Here is a 27,680-nt window from a genome sequence, read left to right on the forward strand (position 1 = left end):
CCTACTTCCTTCCTGCTTACCTTGCTGGGACTTTTGCTTGTTCTAGATTCTGCAGCTGGCTCCTGTTTGTCTGACCTCCAGTTCTTGGGACTTAAGCTAGCAGCCTGCCTGCCAATCTTGAGATTCGTCAATCTTCACAGACTGCTACAGCCTGCTGTCTTTACTGCTGATCTTGGGTTTGCCAGCCCCTGTGGCTACGTGAATCAGCAGAAATTTGTAAAAGCCCTGCTTTCTGGCCTGCCCATCCTGGGTTCACCAGCTCCTGCAGCTACGTCAATCAGGAGAATCCTCTTTCCTGTCCCCACGGACTTGGGATGTGACCCAGCCTCTAAAAACCACTTAGAGCCATTTCTTTGATATAAATCTCTCTCTATATATATACATATACATACGCTTTACTGGTTTTGCTTCTCCAGAAATAACCATTCCCTGGTTATTCAAACACTAATCCAAGTACTGTTGTAAAGGGATTTCTTAGATGTAAAGCCCCAAGTGAGCTGACCTAATATGTGGATAACCCAATCACATGAAAAAACATTTTTTTTTTAAAGCAGTGTTTTCTACATTGGCAGCAGATGAGGAAATCAGACAGGTTCTAAGCATAAGGGGGATTTGACTCACTGTTGCTGGCTTGAAGATGCACAGTGCCACATGAAGGCATGTGGGCTGCCTCAAGAAGCTGAGAGAGTCCCCTGGCTGACAGCCAGAAAGGAAATAGGGAACTTAGTCCTAATTGTAAGAAAACAAAAGAGCTTGGCAACAGATTCTTCCCTAGAGCCTTCAGATAAAAAGTTCAGACACACACCTTGATTTTGGCCTTGTGAGACCAACTCTAAGCAAAAAACACAGCTGAGCAATGCCAGGTATCTGACCTACAGAACTGTGAGCTAATACTTTAAGCTGCAACATTTACAGTAATTTGTTATACAGCCATAGAAAAACAAGTTTATGAATAAAATACGGGAACATAGTGTTGTATACATAAGACGAAATACTATTATATGGCAATTAAAACAAACGAACTAGATTTACTGTATTAACATGGGCAGAGTTAAAAAGTTTTGGATAAATGTGGAACAGAATTTCAAATTCTCATGGAATCCAGACTTTCTGGACCATTGAGGCTATATGAAGAGCCCTGGTGGTGTAGTGGTTAAGCGCTCAGCTGCTTACCAAAAGGTTGGCTGTCTGAACCCACCAGCCGCTCCACGGGGGAAAGATGTAGCAGTCTGCTTCTGTAAAGATTACAGCCTTGGAAATCCTATGGGGCAGTTCTACTCTGTCCTATAGGGTTGCTATGAGTTGGATTTGATTTGATGGAAATGAGTTGGGAGGCTGGATGAACCCCTGAAACTACAGCCCTGAGATAATCATTAAACCTTAAACCAAAAATATCCCCTGAAGTCTTCTTCAAACCAAACAGTACCTTTGTTTCTTAAGAACGTCTGTTGTGAGCGTTGTGCTCTTTTAAAGAACTATCTATATGGGATCAAACTGACAATGGCAACTGGAAAGGTTAGATAGGAAGCTTATGGAGTAGTGAGTTTATGTTAATGGGGAATAATTCAGAAAAGGAGGTGAGAATGATTGCACAACTTGAAGAATGTAATCAATGTTACTGAATTGTACATGTAGTAATTGTTGAATTGGTATTTATGTGCTGCTGTGTATATTTTCAACAACAAAAATTAAAAAGTTTTGAATAAAAAGTTGCAATATGAGATGAACAGTATAATGCCATTTATGAAAAATCTGGAGACCCCAAACAATGCTGTATGCTGTTATGCATACTACATGCATTCTTATAAAACAGCAGTATAAGAACATGGAAGGATGAATACTAACTTCATGAGAGTTGTTCCCTCTTGGGGACAGTGAAAAGGGAGAAATGGGAATGGAATGAACTATGAAAGGGACCTCAATTATATCTCTAATATTTCCTTTTTTTCTTTTTCATATATATTAACATTTCTTAACTCTGGGTAGTAGGTAATTTGCTGTAGTACTACTAACATTTTTAATATACTTTTAAATACAACCTCTGTTTCTATAAATTTGTGACACTGTATGAGGTAGTTTTTCAAAATAACTGAGTTACTTTTATTAGGGTTTCCCTAATGCATTTTCAATTCTATATTTCAAAGAACTGAACTTATTTCACTTGTATACGCTAATCAGAAAAACCAGAATTTATTTTAAAATACATTTAATAAAAATAACCCATAGTTTCATATATTTTGCATGTACAGAATATTTACAAAGTCAGTTCTACAGCATTTACTTAACATTTACTATTTTTCCATTATTTGTTTTTCTCCTTATTTCCTTCAGCAGTGAACTACTGTCTAGTGTTCCCTGTAATTAAAAAATTAGTTTCTTGGGTAATCCTCCTAGGAAGTAAAAAAAAAAGATGTTCACTTTTAATCTTATAGCAATTTTAACCCAGTCACCCTGTCACGCTTATTGTACCTGTTACTTTTCCAACAGCACTTGTTAAGCATTAAGCATACAATGTACCAGTAGGAATTTATGAAGGGAACAGGATACACACTGATAGTTATCATGACCCTAAGGTATATTCAAAAGTGCCCATGTCCTTTTAAAGAGCATGATATATAATAAAGTATTCTCACTGGAAGCAAGTACAGTTAAAATAGTATGTTGTATCTACTTTATACAACTTAAAATTATAAAGAATGAATAGCTCACTATCTAATTTTCTTAGCTGCCCTTCAGTTATAAGTTATATGTTAGCTCTGGAGTTTCTGAATTCACTTCATTTCTCATAACACAGGAGTTTTACCTTGTTCCAAGGCCTCTGTTCTTTTCCGCTTTGTTGCCACAGCTGGGTTTGGTTGCTCTTTTAAAGTTTCCACTGGACAGTTTGGTCTTGGTAGCTGACACCCAGGTGTAGGGGCTGGCCGATTACTAAAATACTTAGTTTTCAATGCCTTTTAAAACAAAAGGTATCAAGTAAGGTAAAGTTTTAAATGAGTACTTAAACTGTGTGTAGTGAACTGTGTATAAGAAAATCTGACCTCCAACACTGCTGGTAGCATTAAAAATACTATGCAAATATTCTAACCCCAAAACAAAATTAATTTTCAAATATTGGGTATGCAGGTTGCTACAAATAAACATCTAACATACTAAAACTGGCTGATAATGCCATTACTACAAGAAAAAGAGATGCCCTTCTAAACAGCCTATACTAATTATGAACTATCCTTAGTAAAATGTTATGTATTTCAGTCCTATGCATCATGAGCTATACAGTTCAAAATCCACAGAGAGAAATTTGCTTAAAAATAACTTACTAGTTTATCACAACAAATTGCAAAGCATGTAAACGTGAATTCTTAAATACAAGGCTTTAAAAAAGATGCAATAGATTGGAACCAATGGATTACAATTCAACAATCCACTGCAAACTGACAAATTTTATTTCAAAGTGCCTTCCCATTTCTATTAATTACCAATTCAATGTTATATAATCTATAATATGGTATTTTCTTTACTTGGGCCAAAATTCCAATAAAAATATTTTTAGCCTGAATGACAAGTTTGTCAATTTCATACTTGTCTATTTACATCAGCACTATAATACTGTCTAATAGCCACAATAATTTAAGATATTTTAGGAAAATTCTCTTAGAAGAAAAAGAAGTCTATATAACTTTCCAAGCAATCCCCTACCCCAACATTATATTCTTTGTGGTAATGATCTAGAGATTCCTTACTTCAAAAGAACTGCATTTCTAAAGTCTTACTTCCAAATCATAGCAGTTCTATAGGTAAATTAAGCTAATTCTGGGCTACACAGAGATCTAAAAAGAAGAGTATATCATTCCAACTTTCAGATCGATATCCATGAGCTAAAACTATTTTAAAAAATTCAATCTACCAAAATATGGCCCAATCTATTGAAATACAATCCAAGTGGGTTAGTATTATACAATAGCTAGTACTTTCTATGTTTTGAGTTACACTATTAATAGGAAAAACTGTCTAGATAATGTGACAGGTCTTAAGCTTCCAATGACAGAATAATATGTTTAGAAATGGCTGAAAAGTAACAGTAAGCTACCTGTTTGAATCTGGAAGAAAAATTCTAATGGTAAAATATCCAGAATGTGTGTACTTAAATAGTATGTGCTGCTAAAAAAAGGTTTAGCAACCCAAATGGGTAAACGCATTAAATAATGATTTGGCAGTTTGTAACAAAATGGGGGGGGAATTCATTTTATATCAATATATTGTGCATTTGTAAGTTTTCTAAGATATGAAGATTCATGACATTTCATTTTAATTAGTATCTCCCTTCATGAAGTCAAAATCATTGTACTATTTTTGTACTGACCTGCCCCAATTGTAAAGGTTTGTTGAGTCAACACTTTCTTGTGCGTTTGTTTTTAAGACAAAGAAAATGCTTTTTCAAACCTACAGGTCTTATATTTTTGTGTTGGATAACACTTCTCCCTCTTTTATATGCGTGAGGTATTCTCGGTCTTCCAATTTTTTCTTAAGTTTGATTCTTATTTCCCTAAACAATCGTCAGTTTCAGATTTCTTTTTATTTAGAATACTTTTCATTAAGGAAGATGAAAACATTTGAAAATGGGTAGCGGTTAATGGTTGTACACAGCATAAGTAATTAATGTCACTAAATTATAAATGCAAAAAATGCTGAAACAGCAAAAGTTTTGTGTATATATTTTAACCACAATTAAAAAAAATAACAGAATATCTTTCAATCTCTTGTAAGCACACAACTCTATCTGACTATATCATTTCCTCCCCATTACCACTTTCTGACTGGGACAATGACAAGCAATGCATATCTGGATTTCATTTTAGGAGGAAAAGAAAAGAAACTTTCATTAGGCTTGCCACAGGATTTAAATTAATACATAAGAGTTCAACTAAAACATACTAGTTTCTTAAAGAATATGAAAGCCTTGGTTTTTCCCCTTGAGGTACACTATTTAAAAGCTCATTAATTACGAAATAGATTAGTACTTATATATTCCTAAGCAAGTGTCAACTCTCCTGTAGCTGTGTGTACATGATGTAATTTAATTCCAGTCTGAATAGTGGCTTGTAGCTTGGGGGAAAAGAAAAAGTTATTTCCCAAAACAAAACAAAAACCCATCTTTCAAGTATTTGAAGAATCCTAGAAAACTTTATGAAATTTCTATTTTACCAATGCTCTAAGATTATCCTCATATTTTCTAATATAAGGAAGATATACTAGAATACCTGTGTGGCTGTAATTCGAGTACACGGATTAAATAAGAACAAGCCTTGTATGAGGTCTAGCAAGTCATCTCCTGCCGCAATGAAGATGTGTTGCAATGGGATTCCAGGGAAACTCTTAAATGTCACATAATCTGGAAGACTACACATGTCCTGTAAAAATATTTTTTATAATTCAAACTTAAATAAGGGATTAAAAATGCCATTTCTATAATACTACAGACATCAGTGATAGAAAGGAAGGAAAACTATGCATAAAAAACCTTTAAGGAGAACACATTTGTATTTAGTTCTTCATTGGGAGACATATGTTAATTATATCTGTTTTTAATTTTGTTTATTATAATTTATCATTCTCAATACAAACCAAAACAAAACCTGTTGCCATCAAGTCAATTCCAACTCACAGCGATTCTACAGGACAGAGAACTGCCTTGTAGGGTTTCCAAAGAGCGGCTGATGGATTCAAACTGCCAACCTTTTTGGTTAGCAGCCGAGCTCTTAACCACTGTGCCATCAAGGTGCCATTATTTTCAATAGGTAATACTAATACATGATATTTTAATAATGCAAAATTCAAAAATACAAATATGAGCATACAGTGAAACTCTCCTCCCTTTTGTTCTCCAGATAGCCCAGATTCCCCTCCAGAGGTGATGTTTCCAGTTTTTTATGTATTATTTAGGAGACATTCTTTGCATATACAATTATATGCACATATTTTTAATGCAAGTGATAGCATGCTATACACATATACTGTTCACTTAACACTCTCTCTTACATTAGCCCATACTAGTACATAAAAAACTAATTCATTCTTTTTTACAGTTGCATGGTATTCCATCAGGGATGCAAGGATGATTCAATATTCAAACATCAATGTGATCTACCACATTAATAGGCTAAATAAGAAAAACACATGATCATATTGATGCAGAAAAAGCATTTGAGAAAATTAAACATCCATCCATTCATCATAAAAAGTCCTAGAAAACTAAAAACAGAACGGAACTTCTTCAAATTGTAAAAAGCATGTACAAAAAACTCAACAGCTAACATTACATTTAAAGGTGAAAGACTGACTGCTTTTCTCCTAAAATGAAGAATAAGGCATGGATGCCTGCTCTCTTATTCAAGACAGTGGTGGAAGTTCTAGCCAATTCAGTAAGGCAAGAAAAGGAAATAAAAGGCATACAGATTGGAAATGAAGAAATAAAACTCTCCCTGTCTGCAGATGACAGTATGATCTATGCAGAAAATCCCAAAAAATCTATTAAAAAACTCCTAAAACTAGTAAACAGAGTTAGGTTGCAAGAATTAAGCATACAAAAAGCAATTTTATTTCTATATACTAGCAATGAGTAGATGGACATCAAACTTAAAAATACAATACCACTTACAAACACTCAAAAACAAAAAATGAAAACAGGTGAAAATCTAACAAAACATGTGCATGACTCATATGGTGAAAGCTACACAATGATGATGAAAGAAACCAAAGATCTAAAGAAATGGTGAGACATGTCATGTTCACGAATTGGAGTTTTAACATAGTAAATATGTCAATTCTCCTCAAATTAATATACAGGTTTAATGTAATTTGTATCAAAATCCTGGCAAGATTTTTTTTTAAGATACAGATTATTTTCAAGTTTATGTGGAGAGGCAAAGGAACTAGAATAGCTAAAACAATCTTGAAAAAAATCATAAAGTGTAAGGAATCATTTGCCCTGATTTCAAGACTTAATAAACAGCAACTTTAATTAAGGCAGTGTGGTACTGGCAGAGGGACAGATATATACACTGCCGAAATAGAATGCAGAACCCAGGAACAGATCCACACAAGTATACCTAACTGATTTTTGACAAAGGTGCAAAACCAACTCAGTAGAGTCTTTTCAACAAACAGTGCTGGAGCAACTGGACCCACACAAGCAAAAAAAAAAAAAAAAAAACTATGACCTATCTCACACCTTATACAAAAATTAACTCAAAATGAATCACGGACTTAAATGTGAAACATAAAACTTTTAGAGGGTAACAGGAGAAAATCATCAGGAAAATCTGTGGGCTGAACAGAGTTCTTCGACCTGACAACAAAAGCACAATTAATAAAAGGAAGAATTGATCAAATACACTTAATTAAAAACTTTTGCTCTGGAAAGACCATGTTAAGAGAATGAAAAGACAGGCTACAGCGTGAGGGAAAATATGCAAACCACATATACAACCAAGGACTAGTACCTTGAGTACATGAAGAACTTTGAATACTCAACAGCAAAAAAAAAAAAAAAAAAATCCACTTAGAAAATGGGCAAAAGACATGAGACATTTTAAAGAGGACATACAGGTGGCAAAAAAAAGCACATGAAAAGATAATTCAAAACCATAAGCCATCAAGGAAATTAAAACCACAATGAAGTATCACTGCACATCCATCAGAATGGCTAAAATAAATACTGAAAACACTAGACTAGGAAGTGAGAAACTGGAGCCTTCCTATTGCTGGTGGAAGTGTAAAATGGCAAAGCTATTCCGGGCAACAGAATTTTCTTAAAAAGCTAAACATGTAACTACCACATGACCAAGAAATAGCACCCCTGGGCATTTATCCAGGAGAAATGAGCACTTATGTGCACATAAAAACTGTACATGAATGTTCACAGTGGCTTTGTTTGTAATAGCCAACATTTGGAAACAACCCAGATGTCCTTCAATGGGTAAATGGTTAAACGAACCGTGGTACACCCACACTCTGCAATAAAAAGAAATGAACTATTAAGACATACAAAACCCTGGATGAATCTTCAGAGAATTATGCTGAGTGAAAAAAGTCAATCCCAACAGGCTACATATTGTATGATTCCATTTATTTAATATTCTTAAAATGACAGTTATAGAAATGGAGAACACATTAGTGGTTGCCAGGGCTTAAGGATGGGGTTAAGGGCTGGAGAAAAGTTGGTATGGCTATAAAAGGGCAACATAAAGGATTCTTGTGGTAATGGAAATGTCCTGCATCTTGACTGTATTAATGTCAATATCATGATAGTGATATTGTACTAGTTTTGCAAGATGCTACCATTAGGGGAAGCTAGGTAAAAGGTACACAGAAGGTTGTTGTCGTTAGGTTAGGTTTCAACTCATAGAGACCCTATGTACAAGAGAACAAAACACTGCCTGATCCTGCGCCATCCTCCCAACTGTTGCTATGTTTGACCCAGTGTTGCAGTCACTGTGTCAATCTATCTAGTTAAGGGTCTTCCTCTTTTTTGTTGGGTTTATGATGTTCTTCTCCAGGGACTGGTCTCTCCTAATAACATGTCCAAAGTATGTAAGAAGTCTCACTATCCTCCCTTTTAAGGAGCATTCTGGCTGCACTTCGTCCAAGACAAGATTAGTTCATTCTTCTTACAGTCCATGGTAGATTCAATATTCTTTGCCAACACCGTAATCCAAAGGCACCAATTCTTCTTCAGTCTTCCTTATTCATTGTCCAGCTTTCGCATGCATATGAGGCAACTGAAAATACCATGGCTTGGGTCAGGCGGACCTTGGTTCTTAAAATGACATCTTCGTTTTTTAACACTTCAACGAGGTCTTTTGCGGCAGATTTGCCCAATGCAATACGTCATTTGACTTCCTGACTGCTGCTTCCATGGGTGTTGATTGTGGATCCAAGCAAAATGAAATCCTTGACAACTTCAATATGTTTTCGTTTATTGTGATGTCACCTATTGGTCCAGTTGTAAGGATTTTTGTTTCCTTACGTTCAGGTGTAATCCATACTGAAGGCTGTATGTAGTCTTTGATCATAAGTGCGTCAAGTCCTCTTCACTTTCAGCAAGCAACGTTGTGTCATCTGCATACCACAGGTTTTTAACGAGTCTTCCTCCAATCCTGATGCCACATTATTCTTCATATAGTTCAGCTTCTTGGATTATTTGCTCAACATACAGACTGAGTAAGTATGGTAAAAGGATATACCTGACACACACCTTTCCTGATTTTAAACCACACAGTATCCCCCTGTTCTGCTGGAAGGATTGCTTCTTGGTCTATGTACAGGTTCCACAAGAGCACAATTAAGTGTTCCAGAATTCCCATTCTTCTCAATGGTATCCGTAATTTGTTACGATCTACACAGTCAAATGCCTTTGCATAGTCATTAAAACACAGGCAAATATCTTTCTGGTCCTCTCTGCTTTCAGCCAAGATCCACCTGACATCAACAATGATATCCTTCCTTCCACGTCCTCTTCTGAATCCAGCTTGAATTTCCAGCAGTTTCCTGTCGATGTACTGCTGCAACCGTTTTTGAATTATCTTCAGTAAAATTTTACTTGCGTGTGATATTAATGATATTGTTTGATAATTTCCGCATCCTGCTGGATCAGCTGTCTTTGCGATGGGCACAAATACGGATCTCTTCCAGTCAGTTGGCCAGGCAGCTGTCTTCCAAATTTCTTGGCATAGACTAGTGAGCGCTTCCAGCATTACAACTGTTTGTTGGAACATATTAGCTAGTATTCCATCAATTCCTGGAGCCTTGTTTTTCATCAATGCCCTTAGCACAGCTTGGACTTTTTTCTTCAATACAATCAGTTCTTGATCATACGTCACCCTCTGAAATGGCCGAAAGTCTACCAGTTCTTTTTGGCCCAGTGACTCTGTGTATTCATTCCATCTTCTTTTGATGCTTCCTGCATTGTTCAGTATTTGGCCTATAGAATCCTTCAGTATTGCAACTCGAGAGACTTGAATTTTTTCTTCAGTTCTTTCAGGTTGAGAATTGCCAAATGTAAGAAACAGTATCTCTGTATTATTTCTTACACTGCATGTGCACCTACAGTTAACTCAAAATAAAAAATTTAATTTAAAAATCTAAAGAATTAATCAGTAAACATCTATTATCGAGAAAATCACATCAAAGGGACAATACAGAATAAAGATTATGAACATGGGCTCAGGAGTCAGACATACTCAGATTACAGTCCTACTTCTGACACTTGCTGTGTGGCCTTGAGTAACTTACTTAACTTTGCTAAGCCTCAGTTGTCTCATCTGTAAAATGGGGATAATTACGGTACCTACAGAGGATTAAGTAAAAGATTACGTATGAAAAGCCTACCATGAATGGCATATAGTAAGTGCTCAACAAATAACAGCTATTATCCAGATGTTAAACAGCCTGATTAAAATTTCTCCTTTTCGGTATGTATGTATACATGCAGAGCCCTCGTGGCACAGTGGTTAAGAGCTCAGCTGCTAACCAACAGGTCAGCAGTCTGAATCTACCAGTCAACTGCTCCTTGGAAACCCTACGGGGCAGTTCTACTCTGTACTACAGGGTTACTCTGAGTTGGAATCAACTTGCTGGCAATGGGTTTAGCTCTTCTTGATATGTATATATGCATTCATGTATGTATGTATGCATTCATTCACTCCCCAGGAGAAGAGGGTCTAACAGGAAGGAAAATCAAGAGGTCTACAATTTCAAGAATGAATAGGTGAGAATGTTTTAGTGAATTATAATACATAAACTTTAGTAATCTTACATGTTGACAATTTTACAGATTTCATATTTCTTTTCTGAAAACAATGTAATGAATTAAAATAATCATAATACTGAAAACATCTTAATTGTGTTAGTGAAAATACTGTAAATATACCTAAATCCACCAAGAAGAGACTGGTTAAATAAAATAAAATACACACAAAATGGAGTATTATGCAACTGTTAAGGAGAAGTTCAGTGATACGTCACAGTTATATATCACGTGGAAAAAAAAGAGAGAGAGAAAATAGTGTGATCCCCTTTTTGTAGAAGAATGTAAGAAAGAAAATGCAACCATATATGTATATACGTTTTTGTATGTACACTTATAGATAAATCAGCAAGGCTTTATGCCAAACTGTAAATAATGGTTACCACTGGGATGGTTATTACTGGGCTATATGCATACACACAAGGTTGGATGGTATGTAATAAATTTAACTTTTTACCTTGTATACTTTTGTAGTATTTCAAAATCTGCAATGAGTGTGTAATACTGGTAAATTAAGACAACTAATAAAGAAATTTCCTTAAGTAACATTCAACTGACAGCACTAATAAAGTATATGATAACTAACTAACATTTGGATCCTAACCAAATCTCAAAGAAACTGCATGAAGACTTACAGGCCACTGTTCCTCTGTTGGTGTGCCCAAAGTTTCAAATATTCTTGTTAGTTGATCAAGGTCTGAATCTCCTGGCAAAAAAGGAACCTGAAAGAAAGCGACAGGCACACATTTCAAGGCAGTTTGTGATAATTTTTATACAAATAATACTGTATATCTAGTAAGAAAAACTAAAATCTGTAACAAATATTAAAAATTTAGTCTGAGGAGTAACAGATGTGGCATAAGATCGTCCCATTGCTAACCAAGTAAATAGCACTTAACTCCGCATTTTATTCACTCCACAAACTTTTTTATTGTGGTCAAAATACACGTAACAGTTGCCAATCCAACAATTTCTACATATATAATTCAGTGAAACTGATAACATTCTTCAAGTTGTGCAACCATTATCACTATCTTTTCCAAATTATTCCACCACAATTAACATAAACTCAATGCTTTCTAAGCAAAAACTCTCTCCTATCCCTGGTGCTACTGTAAATGGTAATGTTTCCTTAATTTCCTTTTCCACTTGCTCACTATTGATGTTGACTGATTTTTGTGTGTTGGCCTTGTATCCTGACACCATGCTAAATTCATTTATTAGTTCTAATAGTTTTCTTGTGTATTCTTTGGGGTTTTCTATGTACAGGATGATGTCATCCTCAAAGAGGGATAGTTTTACTTCCTCCTTCGTGATTTGGTTTTTTTTTTTTAAAAGCCTAATTGCTCTGGCTAGGAATTCCACAACCATGTTGGCTAACAGTGGTGAGAGTGGGCATCCCTGTCTTGTTCCTGACCTTAATGAGAAAGCTCTCAGTCCTCCGCCACTGAGTATGATGTTAGCTGTGGGATTTTTCATAAATGCCCTTTACTGAGTTATTTCCTTCTATTCCTAGCTTGCTGAGTGTTCTTATCATGAAATGATGTGGAATTTTGTCAAATACCTTTTCTGCACTGATTGAAATGATCATGTGGTTCTTTTCCTTTGTTTTAGTTCATTCTTTTTTTAATTACCCATTATATGAATATACCATAACTTGTTTCTATATGCTACTGTTTACAGATATTTGGGTTGTTTCCAGTTTGGGTTTATTATGAACAACCACAAAATAGATGCAATTATCTGCTTTATTTGAAAATATGTCTTTGCTGCATTATTGATCAATGCAATGTTGACTAAGGAGCCTCCGGTCGTGTTTGATCAGGCACCGGGTCCAGTGTGTAACTCAAGAGAGAGTATTTTTCCCCGCTAGGGATGAATAATTATTTCTAATTTTCATTCAGTAATTTGAATGGTTAAGTTGAACAGTATGTATAGTATCTATAAGCTCAAATGGCAGCTCTTCTACAACCCCATTCTTAATCAGCTAATAGGTTTACTAAACTCCATTTCAGTCAAATATGGAATATGGGCTAGTGGACCATTCAGATTTAGTTAATACAAGGGTACACTATTCAAGTTAACATCCACAACATGCTGCTGCAAACACAGACTTCATAAAAAAAATAGCTTGTGCTTATTGTTTTTTTTCTCCCTTTGTTGTATAATCTCCTAGAAGTATAAAGGAGAACAGAATTTCACCAATACACAACTGTGACTAAGCATATGATTGAAAACTTTTTATTTTTAGGAGAAAGAATCCAATTAATCCTAAAGAGAAGAAAGGTAGCGGGAAGAGAGTTCTTACACCATTATAAGAACAAATACTTACAACAATACTGAAGTGTGTACATTAGTTCAGGACTTACCCTTAGAAGTAACTCTGCTAATATACAGCCAACAGCCCACATGTCCACACCCACACCATACATCCTAGCTCCAAATAGTAACTCAGGGGCCCGATACCACCTGAAAAAGAACAACAAACATTTTGTCATTTTAGAATAGAATTATTTAAGAATTTCTTAAACTACTTTATAAAAAATATCATTCCACTGACGAAATCCACTTTTATGGATATATACTTAAGAAAGTTAATACTAATCTTGAGTTAATATATACTAAAGAAAAGTGGGCTACTAAATGAAGTAGGTCCTTATTGCTGGCAGGAAAACATATACAGTTTTAGTTCATTCACTCTTCCACTCTCCTAAATAATTAATACATTCTTCTCTTCCCTGATACCCCCAACTCTTCTTCACTCATCCTTCCTCTCAGCTGAACATCTTTTAAGTTGCCTGCTTCCTACTTTACTGAGAAAACGCAAGTAATGAGGAAAGAATTTTATCAGATTCCTACCATGACATGTACTCACCTACACATCATTTGCACTCACACAATATGCTTTCCAAACAGTAACTATGTATGTACTAGCTGTGCTTTTATTTAAAGCCAAACCCTCACAAGTTGTGCACTAGATACCATGCCCTCTTGCCTATTTTCAAGGATAATGCTCCTGACATTCTCTCCTCTTTCCCTACATCATAAGCTTTTTGTTCTCTACTAGACTTTTCCCATCAACATACAAACATATCATTATTTCTCCAGCCTTAAAGAATAACAAACATAAAAACTTCTCTGGATTCTACCTCCCCTAACAGCTAACTCCTCATTCTCTGCTTAGTCCCCCATGCAGTTAAATGCTTCCGAAGAGTTGTCTATTCTTACTATCTCCAATTCCTCTTCTCCTGTCCTTTCTTAAACCCTTTTCAATCAAGTTTTCACCCCCAGCACCAAAACAGCTCTTCTTGTCAAGATTTTCAATGTCCACCTTTCTAAATCCAATTTTCAATTCTCAGTCCTCATCTTAACTTGACCTATTAGAAGCATTTAATTTGCAGAAAGAGAAAACACAAGACACTGGCAAATGAGAAAGCATTAGTATACAATGCTCTTGCACGTATGTAGGTGGTCTCTGTTTCCAAGAGTTCCTGAATGATGGCCTTAATCTTTCCAACAATTACGTGAACTACTCCTTACATCCCCAACTTCTTACACAGGGCTCAGGTGTGACACCCAATGAAATCTATTTGGAAGAAGGTGACAAAATAATCTAAAAGAACACAGAATCTACAGGTCTTCTTAGACCCATAAAAGAGTCTTTGAAATTAACACATCTTTACAAGAATTACAAAATCTATTGTCCCTATGTATCTAATGTGATTGAGTTTTCATACATGAAAAATATAAACAGAAAATATAATTGATATGAAAAATTCAAATATCAAAGCATTGTTTTCTTCAACTTACTAGAATTTATAGATATGAAAATGGCAGTAAAAAAAAAAAAAAAGACATATAATGGATCTGGAGGGCAAACAAGATATCAAATAGTCTTACCATATCCTACCATGCCAAAGTTTATAAACAATTTCCATTCATACTGAAGGATATAAAATATAAGATTAGAACTGACTAATATAATAAACACAGGCCCAACAAATCAGATGATTAGGTAGAAGAACAGCCACTGAAGTTCCAGCCTACCTAACTAAAATGTAAAACTGTGAATTACTCCCAAAGTTACCAGGTAAATATCTGAGGATTGAGTTAATTCAACTCTGTTTGAAAGGGATATATCTTCTTGAACTCTTTATTTCAGAGATACTTCAGAGAAGTCAAATGATGCTCACTGGTGATTAATATCCTTTACAATATAAGCTTTCAATTATTTAAGGGATTCTTACCTGGTTACAACCTGATGTGTATAAGCTCTATTGGGGCTCCCAAATGACTTGGCCAGGCCAAAATCTGCCAGTTTTAGAACTCCATTTTCATCTAGCAGTAAGTTGTTTGGTTTCAGATCCTGTATAAGCAAGCAGGGTGGGAGAGAATCCCACAGTAACACATTTAAACATAACAAAAAAAGGGTAATATCCAAAATTTAAAAATAATCAATGTACTTTTCTATTGCTAAATAATTCCATCAAAGCTAACTAAAATTGGTATTATTACAAACTAAGACCTTGGGTCCAGGTACTCATTTTGGTGAGCCTCAGTTTACCTACCTCACATGAATTGTTGTGAGGATTAATTTAATACAGTCTGTAAAAAGCTTACTGTAACGACTGGCTCAGTAGGTGCTGAATAAAATGGCAGCTACTATTACTTCAATAACAATAATAAATATTAACTTCAGCAAATAAAAATGTTTTGCATTTAGAAAAGATAAGAAACATTCTTCAAAATCTGTGCTGAAAAGATATTAGCAATAACCTAAAAGATATCCCAAATTTAAGATTTGAGAATTTCTAACTATAGATTGTTCTTAGGTATTTAAAAAGGGTCCCTAAGAACATCTGCCTAACTAAATTATCAGCCCTGTTCTCATAGCTGAATGTTCCTAAAAATGATTCAATCATTTCATAAATTTTACTTCATAACTTCATAGAATTTTATACCTACAATAAATATTATTTCTCTAAAAGTGTTTTAGCATTGTATAATTTAATCTAGACTCTCATGTATTTTTTCCCATAACAAATGTATCACAAAAAGAGTACTGGACTTAAACTCTAAAGACCTTGTTAGTTATCAGCTATCTGGCCTTGAAAAGAAAAAAAAAATAACCTTAGTCAGGTCACTTAGAAACTTAGTTCTTTATTAAAAAAAAAAAAATAAAAAATCAAGGATTGGACAGCCAATCCTTCTAGCTCTAAATTTTACATAATAATTTAGAGTTCTCACCGCACCAGCTAGTGAAACAACTGATGGAAACACAGAGGAAGGTGGGATAAAATGGTATAGGGTCGCTATGAGCTGGAATCGACTCAACGGCAACAGGCTGGGTTTGGTTTTTTTATATCTTTATTGTGTTTAACAATTTACATACTCAGACCACATGTACTAAACTGGCTATATAAAACTTGACTACAACATAAAGAAGCAATCATACTTGGTATATTTAAAACCTTACCCTATGTAGAATCCAATGCTGATGTAAATATTCTAATCCTTGAAGAGTCATCAACATGTATGCTTTGATGTGTGACGGTGTCAGCACAAGACTATTATCCTTTATTATAACCTATAAAGCAGGCATACAATATGAGTATACTTTATTATTCCAAATAAACTCTATCCGTCTTCTTTGATATTTTTGTTCAAATCTTTTCCTCATTTTTAAAAGCTGGGTTTTTTGTTATTGTACTATTGAATTATGAGGGTTCTTTATATATTCTCGTACAAGTTCTTCACCAGATGTGTTTTGGAAATGTTTTCTCCCAGTCTGAGGCTTGTCTTTTCATTTTCTGAAAAATTTCTTCCAAAGGGTCCTTTTCCCCCACCCTTTTCATAAAGCCAATTTGTGTTTCCAGTCATTTACTACTGAAAAAATCCTGAATTCTTTCAGAAGAATGCACAAGGTACTTAATTATTTTCAAATTCAATTTTAATGGATTTGTATTTCTCAAAAAGAAGCTTGGCTTTCAAAAGGATGACATTATTCTGTGATAATATGGGGGAAAGAAAGCTCTAAACTCTCATAGGACTAACACTCATTTCTCTAAAAATAATGACAGTAGGGGGACTCAGGAGACAGAAATGCTAAGGAAATCCAAATTTGGTATTTAATACCGGGAATATGGCTAAATAAGTAAAAGTGAAGTATTCAAAAGAGCCTCTTGACCTCTGGAGTACATCCAGATTTCAACAAAATTAAGCATTCCTTTGACTACCAGTATCTTCATAAGCAGAAAATAAACATTTAGGTTCTCTTTTGATAAACTGGAATAAAAAATTCTTCTAGGAATCTTAATCTTACCTCTAGATCAGTTTCCATAAAATCAAATACAAGACTAATGTTAGATTTATGTCCAAAAGCATCAAGAAGCTGCAGAACAAAATTAAAAAATAAATAAAAATACACTTCTCTGTTATATACTTGCCAATATTATACCAACTGAGATAACTTTTAAAAATCTAAATACACATTTAGAATGCTGATAATTCCTTGTAAAGCTTAAGTCATTCTGTTAAGTTTGCTATGTCTTTTTTTTCCTAGAAATTAATACTTTAAGACACAAAAATATTAAACTTTACTTCTTTTAAAAACCATTAACTCCAACAATTTTTGGAGTTACAGTTAAGAGATGAATTAATGAAAACCTCATCTCAATCTCTAGTTCAGAAAAATTCCCAAGCACAGTGCTAAAGAAAATAGACAGCAGCAATTCTCAATGGATGAATACATTCACTACCCAAGGCACTATTCTAGGTACTTTACATGTATTAATCAGCTATTTTCACAACTCAATGAGGCAGGTACTATGGCACTGAGTGAGGGAACTGTCTCAAGGTCTCACACAGATAGGAGGGTTTTGAACGCACGCTTACACTCTTAACCATTATGCTAGAGCTCCCTAAGCATCAAAATGATTTCTGACACAATTAGCCTTGTATTGCAATATTTGATGATGCAGTTTATCAAATGTATGGTTTCAAAGACACTGCCTACAGGAACAATTAGGACAGAAAATACATTTTCAGGCTGATACATTTCTAAGCTTTTTCTGCACGGCTACCTAGAACAACTTATATTGCTGAACCTTCAATCAACAGCCATCACATTCAAAAAAAGGACAGGATTGCAAATCTCAAAAACAATTTAGATTATACTCACGCCAATTATATTTGGATGACTTAGCTCCTGTAATAATTTAATCTCTCTTAAGGCTGTTCTATTTATACCTACATAAAGACAAAGCAACGGAATGGTTAGTCAGAAAAACAAGGGTTACTTTGATAACGCTTTAATCTTAAAACAGCTTAACATAAGGACTATGATAGATGGTGAAAAATTTACTTTATCTGTAGCATGTCAGATCTGAAAATTGCTGGAATAAGAACATGTATAAAAGCATAACATATAGGTAGGTGACAAGTCAATAGCTTCCCTCTTCTTGCCCTACAAATATTAGGGACAGATTATCCGTGCTAAAAGAAAACTAGTAGATGGCATCTTTTTTAATCAAAGGACTGTTGCTATTCGCTACCATCAAGTCGGCTCTGACTCATGGTGACCCCATGTACAAAAGAATGAAATGCTGCCCAGACAATATTCTATTGTCATCCATACGGTTTTCACTGGCTAATTTTTAGAAGTAGATTTCCAGGCCTTTCTTCCTAGTCTGTCTTGGCCTGGAAGCTCCACTGAAACCATGGGTGAACCTGGTGGCATCCGAAATACTGAAATAACTGACAGAGGTGGAATACAAATGACAGACCTGGTGCTAGCATGTTACATGGATGATGGGTCTTCTTTATAGAACTATTTTTCTTTTTTATAGTGGTGAAATATATGTAACAAAATATTTCAACCATTTTTACATTCAATCACGTTTATCATTCAGTGACACCAATTACACTCACCATGCTGTACAATAATCACAAGTGTCAGTTTCCAAATTTTTCATCACCCCTAGCGAAAACTCTGTACCCCTCAAACAGTACATTCCCCACCTCTACCATTTCTTCCTTCCCACCACCCTGGTAACCACTAATAAACTTTGGTCTCTATACATTTGCCTATTCTGGACATTCGTATTAGTGGGATCACACAATATTTGTTCTTTTGTGTCTGACTTATTTCACTGAGAAATATTTCATTGTATGTATGTACCACATTTTATTTATCCATTCATCTGTTGATGGACACTTGGGTTGTTTCCACCTTCTGGCTATTGTGAATAATGCTGCAACAAACACTGGTGTACAGATACCTGTTCGAGTTCCTGTTTTCAATTATTTTGGGTATATACCGAGGAATGGAATTGCTGGGCTTGAGAAACCATTAAACTGTTTTCCACATCGTCTGCATCATTTTACATTCCCACTAGCAATATACAAGGTTCCAATTTCTCCACATCATCGCCAACACTTGCTATTTTCTGATAATAGGCATGCTAGCGTGGGTGAAGTGGCAATTCACTGTGGTTTTGATTTGCATTTCCCTAATGACTAATGGCATTTTGACATCTTTTCATGTGCTTATTGGCCATATGTGTCTCTTTGAGGAAATGTCTATTCAAGTCCTTTAACCATTTTAAGATTGGGTCGTTTGTGTTTTTATTGCTGAATTGGAACTATTTTTTAAAATAATTTTATTTTGTTGTTATTGAGAATATACACAGCAAAACATACACCAATTCAATAGTTTCTACATGTACGATTTAAACACACTGATTACATTCTTTGAGTTGTGTAACAGTTCTCATCCTCCTTTTCTGAATTGTTCCTTCTCCATTAACATGAATTCACTGCCCCCTAAGGTTCCTATCTAATCTTTTGAGTTGCTGTTGTCAGTATGATCTCATACAGACAGTTCTTAAAGAGCATCATGCTTAAGGCAGACATTTTTTACTAGTTAAGCTAAACTACTGTCTGGTTTTAAGATGACTTCAGGGGTATTTTTGGTTTAAGATTTAAAGATTATCTCAGGGCAATAGTTTCAGGGGTTCATCCAACCCTCATGGCTCTAAGAAGTCTGGAGTCCATGAGAATTTGAAATTCTGTTCTGCATTTTTCCCCTTTTCATCAGGATTCTTCTATAGAATCTTTGATCAAAATGTTCAATAATGGTAGCTGGCCACCATCCAGTTCTGGTCTCATGGCAAAGAAGGCAGTTGTTCACGGAGTCAATTAGCCACACATTCCATAGCCTCCTTTTCCTGACTCTCCTTCCTCTGTTGTTCCAGCTGAACAGAGACTAACTGTTGTGCTTTGGATGGCCCCTTGCAAGCCTTTAAGACCCCAGGCACCGTGCACTGAACTAGGAGGTAAAACAGAAGCGCTAAACAAACTACTAGCCCAATTAACTGGGATGTCCCATGAAACCATGACCCTAAACTTCCAAACCAAGAAACCAAATTCCATGAGGTTTTTGGCTGGACATAATCAGCCTCAGCAGCCTTTTTTTTTTGGTCATTGCTATAAATATATCTATCACTCTATCACGCAACTTTTTACAGGTGCACAACTTATTGACAATCATTGGCTGTGTAACCCTATCCTTAATCAAAAAGATATTTCCATCACTGTTAAACATCTCCCTTTTTTCCCCTCCCTCCCACCCCTGGTAAGCATTAATAAACTTTGTTCTATATATTTGTCTTATATATAAGTGAGGTCATATAATATTTGTCTTTTTGTGATTGACTTATTTCACTCAGCGTAATGTCTTCCAGCTCCATATTGTAGAGTGTATCAAGACTTTATTTCTCCTCCCAGCTGAGTAGAATTCCATTGTATGTATGTACCACATTTCGTTTATCCATTCACCTGCTGATGGGCACTTAGGTTGTTTCCATCTTTTGGCTACTGTGAATACTGCTGCAGTGAACAATGGTGTACAAGTCTCTTTCTGAGTCTCTGCTTTCACGTCTTTTGGGATAGAACTACTTCTTGATGGTTAAATAGGACTTAAGGAGTCCTGGTGGCACAGTGGTTAAGCGCGTGGCTGCTAACCAAATGGTCAGCGGTTCAAACTCATCAGCCAGTTCAATGGAATAAAGTTGTGGCAGTCTGCTTCTGTAAAGATTACGACCTTGGAAATCCTCTGGGGCAGTTCTACTCTGTCCTATAGGGTCGCTATAAGTCGGAATCGACCCAAGGGCAACGAGGTTGGTTTTGGTTAAACAGGACTTAGCATCCTAGCAAACAAGGCTTTGGAAGAAGAGATATCAAGAAATCTTTTTCCTCATACTCTTATCTATTTCATAGTGGGCTTTATGTATTTCCATGAAGGTGTATCCTGAATTTTCAAAGTAATTAGAAGCTAAGAAATAGACGAAACAATAGCTTGTAATGCCTAAAACAGTAATGAAGACACAGAGGAAGACAAATCACTAAGAATCTTGCTGCCTTCCTTTTACTTAGGTGATCTGAATGTTCCTCTGAATATCTAAATGGTAGAAGTCACCAAATATCCTTTCTTTATCTTTAGCCTATCCTTGCTCTTCTGAGATCCTGCAGTAACTTTACCCAGAATCCTTGCTAATTCTAATTAATACTGTGTTCATTTTCTCAGTGAAAATGGAAATATTTTCTGTTCTGCCAGATTACATGAAATACTTACCATCTTTAGCTTCTGATCTATGTCCAAGTTTGATCTGGTAGGGGGAAAAAAAGCAAACACATTAAAAATGTGTTTAATATTACTTAGACTAAATGCATAATATGCAAATACTTCAAAAACTCAGCCACAGCAAAAACACGTAGAACTCACATGTAGCCAGTATAAACAGGCAAGAAGGGAGTGGGAATTATGAATCAAAAGGCAAAAATAATAAGAGAATATCAAGTGCCTACCATTCCTTGCTGCTTAAGTTTTTGAATTATACATTCAGACAACAGAATTAAGAAAATAAAGGTCTCCTTTATCTTTACAAAGTTAACAGTGAACAAAATACTCAAGGATACACTGGTTAACATTCTTTAGAAATTCATTTCAAGCTAGCCTACTCTGGAGGAAAGATGTAACAAATAAACAAAAAAATGCTGTAGTGTTAGTAATGTGACCAATATTCTCACAGGGATATTTTCTAAAAAGCAAAATTACAAATTTCAATGGATATAGAAAATGGTTAAACTGTTGTTACTGTGAATAAGTGTAAGAAATCACACTAATAAGGTTAACTCTCACACAAAACAGATTACCAGGTTAAACAACATTCTCTTATTCACTTCTCATGGACCATCACTAATCAGTAATACAATTAAAAAAAAAAAAGTTACTTTTGGAAGAAAACAGCTATTCTATCTTAAAAAAAAACGTCCCACCTATATACTACGAACAGGACATTTTATTAAAAAGTAGGCCACTTATTACAGTATCAAAAAACATAGGGCATTTAAAAATAAATCTAACAAGAAATATACAAATCTCTCCAAGAATAAAATTATAAAACTCTATTAAAACATGCTTAAAAGCAAGAGACAAAATAAACAGAAATACCCTGTTCACGGATAGGAAGACTCATTACCATAAATATGTCAAACATGGCAATTCTCTTTAAATTCAAGGCAACTAAATTTAAAGTGAAACAGCATTTTCATGGACATTGACAAATTGATCCTAAAATTTACATGGAAAAGTAAGGGGCTAAGAAAGTGTACAATTTTTTAAATCACTATATTTTCCAAACATAATAAAAAATAGATTAGTTTTATGAAGTCCCATACTTCATCACAGACTCAACTATTGCCAATATTTTACAACACGTACTTCATTCATTCATCTTCCTCCTTTTTTGGCTAAAGTATTTTAAAGCAAATCCCAAATTTCATGTCCTTTCACCCCTACCTACTTAAGTGAGCATCTCTAAAACATGTGGACATTTTCTTACATAGCAATAGTGTAATTTTCACACCTAACAAAGTTAACTATAATGCCATGGTAGTATCGAATACCTAGTTCATATTCAATTTTTCCTCATTGTTTCAAATTACCCAGTTGGCCAGAGTAGCCAAGAAACAATTTGGAAACAGAAAAACAAGGCATGTGGGACTTGCCAGATTTCAAGTCATTATAAAGCAATGTCATTAAAGACACTGTCATATTTTAACAAGAATGGAAAAAAAAAAAAATGAACTGATGGAACAGAACAGTGTGCCCAGAAATTGACTGAAGTATATACTGGAACTTGAGTCATTACAAAATGGCAACTCACCAGGAAAAAGACAGACTATCAATAGTGTTGGAGTAACTGGGTGGCTGTATGGAAAAAAAAAATAGTGGATTCTCCATAACAAACAACACAGAAAAATTAATTTCTCGGGGAATTAAAACCTAAATGTAAAAATACTTCCAAATTTTTAGAAGAAAATGTAGGAATTCTTTATAACCTGGAGTAAGGAAGCACACAAAGAGCAAACCCACAAAGGCAAAAAATAGATAAATTCAACTATATTAAAATTTAAAAATTTCTGTGCCTTAAAAGATACCATAAATACCATAAAGACTGGGAGAAAGTATGTGCAACGCATACTTCTGTCAAAGGATCAATATCCAGAACATATAAGAATTCCAATACTGTATTTCACATAAAAAGTGCACGTTACATGGTTTTTGCCAACTGCACAACCCCCTCACGTATTATGTTCCTAGGTGCACTGTGCGCATTATATGCGTGGGCACCTTATTTACATGAGCACATTATTTGTGAAAAATATGGTAAATCAGCTGGGAGAAAAAAGGTAAGCAATCCAACAGAAAAACAGGTAGGAGCAAGTCCCAAAAGCCAATAAACCTAAGAAAAGATGACCAACCTGACTGGTAATTAGGGAAATGTTAATTAAAACAACAAGCATATACTACTTTTGCTTTATCTAATTGACAAATATTTTAAAATTCTGACAATACAAATGATGGGGACAACGTGGAAGATAAATTGTAGAGCAATTTGAGACTATCTGATAAAGTTGATGCTGTGCCTATCTTACGCGGCAACAAGTCATTATTGGTTTCCATTATACACAGATTCCCTAAAGAAACTCACACATGTACACAAGATGACTCACAGAAGACTGTCCATAAAAGGACTGTATTAGGGGACAAAACTAAAAAACAGCCTAAATGTCAAAAAGAGACTGCACAGAAAAATTTTAGTGTAATCATACAATGGAATCTAATAACCAATCAGCATGAACAAACCAGAGCTATGTGTATCAATATGCAGGACTTCAGAAAAACAAGTTGCAAAGGAATATACATTACATATATAAAGTTTACGAGCATACAATAGTATATATTGTTTTGAGATACACTGCAATATATTTCAGACAAATACTGAAAACCAGGAAATGATGTAACAGGCCATCAACAGGGAACCGGTTAAATTTGGAAATAAATTCAATGTGATCTTTTAAAAGAATGAGATAAATATAATACTTAAAAGGATAAGATACAATACGTGAATGATTACAGAATAACTTATTTAGTGATTTCCTTTTTGGCAAAATTAATTAAACATCCATTTAATTAATGTTAAATGTTAATGTGGGATGTAATGTGGGATGGGGGAAAAAACTGAAGACTATACCTCAAATTGATGAAATATTACCTTATGTTTCAGAGCTGAATAGGAGAGAATTAACTTCTAAATTACACATTTCTGTATTGTTAGCCAAAAACTGCAATAAACTACATTTGGGCATGGGTAAAATGGAAATATATGGGTGTTGGGAGGTGTAAGGATAAATCGATCTTCACATACCAACTGCAATTGTCATGTGGAAATTTCAGAAACCCACTACTCTGTTACCAACTATGAGGATACAACAAATCCTCACTTTCCACTTCCTTGTTCAGTTCTGATATCAGCCATGCATGTGGCACTTCTTTCGCTGACTCTAGCCACCAGGAGCTACGTCAGATTTCAAAAGTTAAAAGGACACTATCCTTCAGACTGCCAAATAGGCAGACATTAGATGAAAGCTTGGGAGTCCACACCATACCATTACTTCTTACTTGTTGGGCACAAACTAGGGGTTTTCCCACTACCCCTTCAGAGAGCCAGCTGCAAGCTCAGGGGACTCCTCTGGGTTCCCTCACTTTTACCTGCTGGTTCCCATTACTCCTTAGGTTTGAAAATTCACCGGAACAAGTCACAAAAAGTACTATACTTACAATTACAGATTTATTGTTAAAAAATGATATAAATCAGGATCAGCATAAAGAAGAGATGCACAGGGCAGGGGCCAAAGGGGGTTACCAACATGAAGCTTCCATGTCCCAAAACACATGCCACCCTCCCACGTATATCAATGTCTTTCACCAACCAGGAAGCTCTCGGAATTTCTGTGTCCAGAGCCTTTACTGGCTTCATTGCATAGTCATGATTGGGGCCTCACTGAATATACATGATTGATTAAATCATATCCCTTTCCCTCCCTCCCTGAGGTTAGGTGACCAGGTGGTGCTTGTGGCCTGGCCAGCTCCCCACTCATTTGTACAAACCCTCAACTGCTGTCTAGAGGTTTTAGATAATAAAGGCATCTTGATTACTCAAGAAATTCCGAGGGTTATCTCTCAGGAACCAAAGACAATGGCCAAATTGAGTTCTTTGTCTCACAGGACAGGAAGGTCCAAAAGCACTAGCTCCTCAATTTTCATAGTGGGAAGTACAGATAACGTCTAAAATTGAAAAGGGGGGAAAAAAAGTTCAAGAAATAATAATATATATTATTTAAAGAAATGGTAGTAATACCAGAGGACATAGTTAAATGACTCTGAAATGTTTGCTCTGATGAATAAAAACCAGGGTAGAGAGGAGTCAGGCAGGTTAAAAGCCTGTTGTATTAACTGATTTTTAAAACCATAAACATGTATTATTTGAAATAAAACTGAAAATAAGACTCCACTGAGTCACCGTCAAGGGGGAAAAGTCTATCACAGAGAAACAGATTCCAAGTCCCAATCTTTATTAAAAGCAAGCAAACAAAAAAAGCCAAGCTAGCAGGACTTTCAGACAACTATAGAATTCAATATGCCAAGAATATGAGTAGGTTATACTAGTCAGTCAGGTCAATACATTTTTTTGTTTTTGTGTTTTTTACAAATGTGCCAGTCACAGTCCTATGTATAATATAAGTGGAAGAAAATAGACAATAAACTCAGAGACAAGAGGATTTTAGATTTTCATAAATGGCATGAAGATAACACAGGGAAATATGGCAAAGAATGATAGGGAAGGAGGGGGGCACACCTATTTTAGCTAGACTGGACAGGAAAGGCCTCTATGTGGAGGAGCCATTTGAGTAAGACTTGAAAGTAAGAAGGGATCAGCTATGCTAAGTTCTAAAGGAAGAATATACCAACCAGAAGACAGAGAAAATGCAATGATCCTTGGATGGGAATGAATTTAATGTGTTAAAGGGACAGAAATGTCAGTGTGGTAGAATACAGTGAACCGGGGTAGAATCAAAAAGATTAAGTTTGAAAAGATCAGGAGAGTTAACATGTTTTGCAAAGGAGTGGCGATTATTAAGTGTTGAGTCACAGAATGTAAGCTGAATATGACTTAAGTTTCTTGAAAGAACGTGAGTTAGGAAAAAAGCTGCATAAATCTGTTAAATATAATGCAATACACACTATTGCTAATGCTAGTGAAAGCCTTTCATGATAAATCTGTTAGCAGAAAATACAGAGACCAGATGGGGAATACTTGTCCTTTATCAAACATCCAAGTTTATGCAGCAAACATAACATACAGCTTCTTCTTCATTTCAATTTCAATTAACGGAACAACAAACTGGTTCAACCCCAGAGTTCCATCTTGTGAAACAAGACACTAATTCTATCGTCTTTGAAAATGACATAACTTATTAGCAGAGACCAAGAGTACTAAAACGATCATCCATCAACTCACAGACATCTTCAAAAAGACTTGAGGGAAAACGACCCAAAGTGTAACTCACTTTTTTAATGGCGACAATCTGATTGGTGTTCTTGTCTCTGGCCTTGTAAACTGTGGCAAACTAAACAGAAAAGCAAAAATAACATGAGTTTGTTGGAGTTTTTTTGTGTTTGCCTTTTTACTTTTTTACATTTTGGGAAGCAAAGGGCGGCCAGAAAGGTGGTGGGATACTCCACGTCCTGCTCCAGTCTGTTCTTCGGAAAGAAGGGCTCAGGGCTCACCTCTAGGGTGTAAAAAAGGATAGCAGGTGGGTCTGGGTCACCTCCATCAAGGAGAACAAGCAGCCAGGCCAGTGCACTGGCCCCCACGCGAAAACCTTCGATGGTATGAGGCGGCTCTGCGCTCTCCGCTCCGGCCCTCCCAATCCCAGCATGAGATCCTCACCTGTCCCTCTCCGAGGAAGTCCAGTTTCTCATAACGCTTTGCTCGCGACTTCACGTCCAAAGCCATTCGGCGCGTGAGGCCCGACTCCAGCCGAGAAGGAGAGGCTCCAATGACCAAAAGAATTTAAAGCTACTTCAGAGACTCCAACAGCACCTTCCGTTCACTGGGCTCCTACACTTTAGTAGCTCCGCCCTCACTTCCGGGATGGGCGGGGTGCTGCTAAGTGGATCACGGTGGGGTCCGCCCTCCGGAAGCCGCAAGAGACCCGGCTGATTGGCTTGTCTGTACCGCCCCCGCCTCGTTACGTAGTCTACACCCGGTTCCGGAAAAGGAGTGTTTCCGGTGGTGGCTGTCTGCGTCACCCTTTTGCTGTCTTAATTTGGGTCTTTTCTTCACTACTGGAGACAGGCCGGCGTTCTGATTTGGTGTTCTCAGTTCGGGATTTGGTAGGTGTGTGTGAATGTGGGAGGCTTGTCCTTTTCCTTGATCATCGCTTTGTATCTAGTTCTTGATCAAGC

The 27,680-nt window shown here is 35.8% G+C and overlaps 1 protein-coding gene across 2 annotated transcripts; it reads right to left on the reverse strand.

Moving 5' to 3' along the window:
• Positions 1 to 1,611: 1,611 nt before the first annotated feature.
• CDK7 (cyclin dependent kinase 7) lies at positions 1,612 to 27,373 on the reverse strand. 2 transcript variants are annotated; one of them, XM_004374523.2, is made up of 12 exons: positions 27,163 to 27,373; positions 26,780 to 26,839; positions 21,438 to 21,471; positions 17,985 to 18,052; positions 17,127 to 17,195; positions 16,281 to 16,391; positions 15,052 to 15,170; positions 13,174 to 13,273; positions 11,440 to 11,526; positions 5,259 to 5,408; positions 2,804 to 2,951; positions 2,075 to 2,390 (listed from the first exon to the last, which is right to left on the reverse strand). In XM_004374523.2, the coding sequence occupies exons 1-12, from the start codon at positions 27,226 to 27,228 to the stop codon at positions 2,362 to 2,364; spliced, it is 1,041 nt and encodes a 346-aa protein (XP_004374580.1). In that variant the 5' UTR covers positions 27,229 to 27,373; the 3' UTR covers positions 2,075 to 2,361. The 2 variants fall into 2 exon arrangements, with proteins under 2 accessions (XP_023585337.1, XP_004374580.1); XM_023729569.1 differs by lacking the exon at positions 5,259 to 5,408 and having other exon boundaries at positions 1,612 to 2,390; positions 27,163 to 27,369.
• Positions 27,374 to 27,680: the final 307 nt, after the last annotated feature.

Source organism: Trichechus manatus, unplaced genomic scaffold (assembly GCF_000243295.1).
Source record: "Trichechus manatus latirostris isolate Lorelei unplaced genomic scaffold, TriManLat1.0 scaffold00029, whole genome shotgun sequence".
In the NCBI taxonomy this organism is placed as follows: domain Eukaryota; kingdom Metazoa; phylum Chordata; class Mammalia; order Sirenia; family Trichechidae; genus Trichechus; species Trichechus manatus.